Below are 6,445 nucleotides of genomic sequence, written 5' to 3'. Positions count from 1 at the left end.
AATCAATAATTACACACTACAAATAAAAAATCGTATCCCAAATGTGACAATCCGTAAAACTAAATTCGAAACTTAGAACCACAAACGACCCACACTGGCGCAGAAGAAACGAAGAAAGAGAAATCTCAAAAGCAGAGAAAAGTGTATCAAGAAAAGATACCACAGGAGAAAAATCTTATTGCTAAACTTGAATTGAAAAGCAAAGGAAAGAAACAAAACAGAAATTTGCATGAAAGAATAAGCTAACGTGAAAGTGGAGGGGGAAAAGAGAGTGGACGATTTGAGGGAGAGAAATTTTGGGAATTATGCCAAATATTACTATTCTTTTAGAAAAAATTAACGAAACAAAGATAATAACAATAATAAAAATTAAAGAATAAATTGTTAACTATACAAATCCTATCATACTTCTAATATTTGAATTTAATTCAAATTTTGACTACATGGCCGCAACAAAAGTATTTTCTCTCCACACACATAAGATTCAAACACGAGACCTTTGGGTAAGCTGAAGTCTTATCACTGAACCAGTAGGCTCATCCTTGTTAATAGATGCACAAAAATAATTTATAAATCAAATGTTCAAAGATAGAGGTTGACAAAAATTAAAAAAAAGTTTAAGGAAAGGGATTTGAGCACAAAATCTCACATACACAAACACAACACTTAACCACTAAATTAGATTAAATCATTTATCAAAATTTTCACAATCTAAACTCAAAAACAAAACGTGATTTCTACTAATCTGATTTTTACTAATCCAGTTTTTGAGACGTGACAAAAACACCATGTATTCAAGCTAATCCAGATATTTTTGGGTGGAGATGGACTAAAGATGGTCGAGCCTCGGTAGCAAGTGCCCATAATTATTTATCTTGTAATTCTTGGGGCCCAAAATCTCAAGATTGGCAGGACATTTGGCACTTAAAGGCCCCTCGACGTGTTCGAAATTTCTTGTGGTTGCTGTTTCAAGAGAAGATTTTAAACAACTATGAAAGGTGGAGACACAAACTTACAGATGATGCCTCATGTCTGGTATGTAGAAGATGTTTTGAATCTAGTATACATGTCATGAGAGATTGCCCAGTCACTAGCACCCTTTGGAAAAAATAGTACGACATAATGTGTAGGTTCAATTCTTCTCTTGACCTCTTAAAGATTAGTTACTGTTTAATATTCATAGTGATAATCTGTTACCTAGTGATGCTTGCAATAGTTCGTCTCTTTTTGGAACTTTGTGCTGGAGAATTTGGAAGCAGCGCAATCCTGTAGTGTTTCAAGAGCAACATTTTTTCTCTGAAGATATTTTGATGCAAAGCCTAAGCCGGGCTGCAGCTTATAGACAGGGTAGTCAGAATTCCAACACAAGGATACATAGGCAATTATTGCAAGTTGGGTGGAAACTTCCGCCTACGGGCTGGGTAAAGCTCAATACGGATGCAACTGTGGAACGAAGTAGTCTAAGAGCTTCAATTGGTGGGTTGCTGCGTGGCAACTATGGCTCGTGGATTGCCGGGTTCTGCAAGAGTGTGGGTGTTTGTTCTGTTCAAAATGCAGAACTTTGGAGTATCATGGAAGGTTTGCAATTAGCTTGGTCTAAAGGGATCAGAAGGCTTATAGTTGAGAATGATAACAAAACCATTATACATATGTTGAATGGCAATGAGACCTCGACCAATCCCTGTGGGACCGTTCGAGGTATCGGTGAGGTTTGTGGACGCAAGTGGGAGATCAAGTTCGAGCATAGATACCGAGAAGCCATCAAGGCTGCTGATTTCTTGTCCAAGTTGTCTTCGGGAACTGATTTTGGCCTACAAAGGGGTTGCTATGTTTTTGATTCAGCAGGAACCACTTTTGCTAGGAATAGTTTTGTTTAAGCTGCTACCTTTGTCTTTGACTACTCATTTTATTACCAAAAAAAAGAAAAAATGACTCCAACTGAAAAATACGTACTTTTATTATAACAAAGAACATCACGTATGTTATTTTTTATTTTAGTTATTTGAGATGGACATTAGTCCTTAAATGCTTGCAAAATCGACTTGTCCTTTGAATTTGCAAGCTTTGCAGAGAGGAGAATACAGCGATGGCGTTTGGTACTTGTCTTCTCCGCCCATCATCGGCATCGGAACGCCTCTTTTCACCGGGCTGATATAGTCCGGTTGGTAAGTTTTCCCCAACACTCCTTCGACGAGATCGGTCAGGTTGGTGAACTTGAACTGCGTTTCCAAATGTGCAAACGCATCGTTCGCCGGTAACTGGTAATTATGAACCTTGTTTTCTTCTTCTCCAATGGCTCTAACTTTCACGTTCAGCTCCACCAACCCCGCGACCGTCACTTTAACGCCGTTGGTTTTGTCGGTTCTTTCGATCACCACTTCTCGTTCATCGGAACCCATCGCCCTCCATTCGGCTTCGCCGTCGGTGGGGACATTAACTTCCTCGCCGTCCCATCGTACGATGAATGCGTCGAAGCTGTCGTCCCATTGAGAGACTCTCTTGGCAGCGAGGACGAGTGTATGACGGTCGAACATAACTGCCAGGGCTTGCACCCATGTGTAGTCCCGAGTCCTTCCTTGGGGGCGGGTTCCAATAAAGTGCGCATTTATTTGAAGGTTATCGTCCGAAACAATGGCGAAGTTCCCTCCCTTGGCTCCGTGGAAGTAAAACATAACTCCATCACCACCCACAAACCTTGGATCGTAGCAGAGAGACCCATATCCATTACAGTGCGGTTTCCTCCCTGAAAAGCAACTTAAAACCATCAGCAATCATCAATCAGCACATATACACACATGCAGTTAGATCGAGAGACTTACATTTGCAAGTGACTTCACATTTGCTACTGCAATCAACGAAGCAGCCTTTGTTCTTCTTGTTCTTCTTGGGTTTCCTCTCGGGGCATTGACTCGGACATGCTAGGTGCTTTCCATTACAAGCTCCTCGTGCAAGGCATAAAAATTTTTCTTGTCCTTTCTTGCTGGGTTTCAAAACCTCGTAATGTGTCGAAGCAGCGTCATAGGGTGCCTTCTTGTTGTTACCAGCTTTGCCTTGACCTTGAGCCAAGCTGGCTCCCATGGAAATGAAAACCAGAGCAAGGGCAACCAAAAGGAACGAATATCTTCTTCCATCCATGCTTGAATTTTGCAAGCTTTTTTGTGTTTTATCAGTCTGTTTTTCGTATATATTCGGAATGATTTTCAAGTTTTGCAGAAAAAAAGGCCTATAAAAAGGCCAGTGGGGGCAAGAAATTTGGCTTGAAATTTGGTTAAATCCATGTGAGATTTCTTCAATGTGAACAAGCAATTGGGAGATTTAGCATTTCATTATGATTAAGAAATGTCATTGCTTGAGATCGGAACTTCGGGAAACTGCTATGCTCTAATAAATTTGATGCTTCAAGCTCAAGCACTAACATCTGCTAGCTAGTTAAGCAAGACCATAGCCAAGACCAGCTGAGCAGCTGTGGGTGCCAAAAAAGGGTTTTTCTTTTACAGGATTAACCTACGCTATTTACGCTTTGTCTAGAAAACACGGGACAGTAAAGTTTGTAAAATACTTTACGCTGCCAAAATGCGTATAACATTTTACTAAAAATTACGATTACCGATAGTGAATCCACTAAAAAAAATCTAAATTTTAGTTGACTTATAAAATATTTTAGGTTGACTAAATTTTTTTCAAAAAAAAAATTATTTTACACGAAACATACCCATCCTAGATTTATTTCATTCTAAGAGTCGAGGAAGATAGTAATAATACAGCTTTATGCCTTTAATGCAATACCAAGATCTGCCTCCACCACACCCACCTTTCCTTTATTAAATTATACTTAAAAAGAAAAAAAAAACTAAATAATGGAAATTAAAAAGAAAAAAACTAAACATCGGGAAACTGCCGAAAAAATAAAATACGTGTTTAGGTCATTTTTACGAAAAATGATGGGAATAGATCGATTTTATAAATACGCTTCCAACTGGTAGCGTTTTTAGGTGAAATGCAAAAAATCATGTCCACGTGAAAATGTTTGCAGCATATGTGTTGAAAAACGCTTCCAATTGAAAATGTCTTTCTGCATTTCATCTAACAACCCTTTCAGGTGAAAGCGTGTTCCATGTGTAACATTTTATTTTTTAAAATTAGGTTATGGTTTAGGGTTTTTTTGGATTGTAGGGTTTAGGGTTTGTTTTATATATATTATAGTTTTTTATATTTTTATATATTATTTTTATAAATTTTAATTTTTTATATATTAATTTTTTACATTTTTAAAATTTTTTAATAATTTTTGAGATGTAATGTTAATAATTATTTAATTAGATTTTTAGAGACATCCTATTTATACCAATCATGTAATGACCCAAATTTTTAGGTTATCGGAAAAAGTGAATTTTGGGTCTTTGATTCTGAAAATTAGATTAGTAAATATTTATTAGAAATATTTACGAAGTTAAGTGAGAGATTAATTAGATTTTAGTTAAGTAAATCTAGTTTAATTAAGGTTAATTTAGTGAAAGGACTAAATTGAATAAAGTGTGAAGGTTTAATTATAAACTATAGGAAAGCCAAGGGACTAAATTAGCAACTAGACCATAAGGTGACAAATGTGTGGTAAGTATAAATACATATGTGATATTTTAATTGGTACAAATGTATGTATAAATATGTATTTACTTATTATATAAGTAAATAATAATATAAAGTAAATTATATTATATTATATAATTATAATATATTAATAAAATAAAGACTGAATAAAGAAAATAAAGAAATAAAACATAAAGAAAAGAAAAAGACTAGCAGGGAAAGAAAGAAGGAAAAGGAAAGAAAAAGAAAAGGAAAATTTAAGGTTTGAGATTTCAAGTTTGATTGGAAAGTTAATTTAATCCATTTTCTTGTAATTTTGGTGTCTATGGAATCTTAGGAAGAAATACTATTTGAGTTATGTTGAAATTTAGAAAGTTATTAAATTTTTAGATGTTGATTAAGTTGAATAAATGGAAGAAATTAAGTGTATTTTGATGGAAATTTAAGTTAGAAGTGGTTAAGGATTAAATTATAGAGAGAGATATAAGTTTTGTTATAGTAGGGATTAAATTGTTTAAATTGTAGAATTGATGTTTTATATTGAATATTAAGAGTTGAAACTTGTTTAAAGTAGGTATAAAATGAAAACTATAAGGTTATTTGAAGAAAAAGAATGGATATGGTGGAAGGACCTAATTGGAAATAAAAGAGTGTGTTATTAAATAACATACATTTATAATTTTAAATGTTAAATTTTATGTAGCCAACATAGCACCGGAAACGTCATCGAAAAAGGAGAAGGAAAAAGTGAACGAGGATATCGAATAAACTCCAGAATTTCAGTTTGTATTTCTATAAACTATGCTTAATGTTTTAATACAATATAATTGTTATTTTTAATAATTAGAATGTATAATGAATGGTATGATGGAAACTGTTACTACTTCTGTATGGAAATGAAACGATTGGAATACCCTATTAACAGTGTCGGGCTAGTCGGATACAATTGGCATGCCATAGGATTGGAAGTGTTCAGGGATATTTCGACTGTGTGTCGATGAGACACTATATGTGTCGACTACTGTGACTGTTCCGGATTCGTTTCGAAGAGGTACTTTGTACCTAACTATGACTGTTACTGTTACTGTTACTATTACCCTACGATGTATTCCAGTTTTGGCCGATGAAACACTGTATATTATCCCCGGTGTGTGGGTTGGATCCGCGTATCTGTTTAAGTCTGAGTTATGTTAATAGGGGTAAATGAAAGTACCGAAGACTGTCTGATATTGATTAAGTGACTGTGACTAATTTACGAATGTTTAAGTTATTGAATGATATGAAATATAAATATTTATATATGAATTGCTTAACTAGAGGAAAGAGATGTAAAATGAATGTAAGGGGTGAAGCTATTAAGATTATGAAAGTAAAATTTAAGTTACAATATATATACATAGATTATTATTGTTTAAGTATTAGTTTATAGAAATACCACTGAGTGCATACTCAGCGTATGATTTGTTTTTATGCACAGGTTAGGTACTAAAGAAAGTTAAGGACTCATCATCCAAGTCAATCCAAACTCAAAGTGGTGAAGTACTTTTCTTTTAGTAAAATGGCATGTACCTAGGCTGATAAGATTTTATTTTGTAAATGATAAGAATGAGCATGAAAGATGTTGAAACATTTAGTGTGAAATATGCATATTTTGGAAGTTAAACTTGCATGAGTTTGACTAGTATGATAATGTAGTATAATTTTGATATGAATTGTGGTACATAATCTTTAAGAGGTATTCAAGTGAATGAATGAATATTTGCTAAGTTTGAATGGCAAAATGAATGATATTTGATTTAAAAACTATTAGTAAATGTTTGGGCATGAATTAGATGTGTTTAGCATGTGAAAATAGCTT

At 34.4% G+C, this 6,445-nt stretch overlaps 1 protein-coding gene across 1 annotated transcript; it reads right to left on the bottom strand.

Annotated features, from left to right (window-relative positions):
* Positions 1-1,953: 1,953 nt before the first annotated feature.
* LOC108483474 (uncharacterized) lies at positions 1,954-3,393 on the bottom strand. Its single transcript, XM_017786906.2, has 2 exons — positions 2,820-3,393; positions 1,954-2,743 (listed from the first exon to the last, which is right to left on the bottom strand). The coding sequence occupies exons 1-2, from the start codon at positions 3,133-3,135 to the stop codon at positions 2,022-2,024; spliced, it is 1,038 nt and encodes a 345-aa protein (XP_017642395.1). The 5' UTR covers positions 3,136-3,393; the 3' UTR covers positions 1,954-2,021.
* Between the last annotated feature and the right edge of the window lie 3,052 nt (positions 3,394-6,445).

This window comes from Gossypium arboreum, chromosome 7 (genome assembly GCF_025698485.1).
Source record: "Gossypium arboreum isolate Shixiya-1 chromosome 7, ASM2569848v2, whole genome shotgun sequence".
Lineage (NCBI taxonomy): Eukaryota > Viridiplantae > Streptophyta > Magnoliopsida > Malvales > Malvaceae > Gossypium > Gossypium arboreum.
The sequence above is the reverse complement of the archived record's forward strand: the minus strand, read 5'-3'. Positions and strand labels throughout refer to the sequence as shown.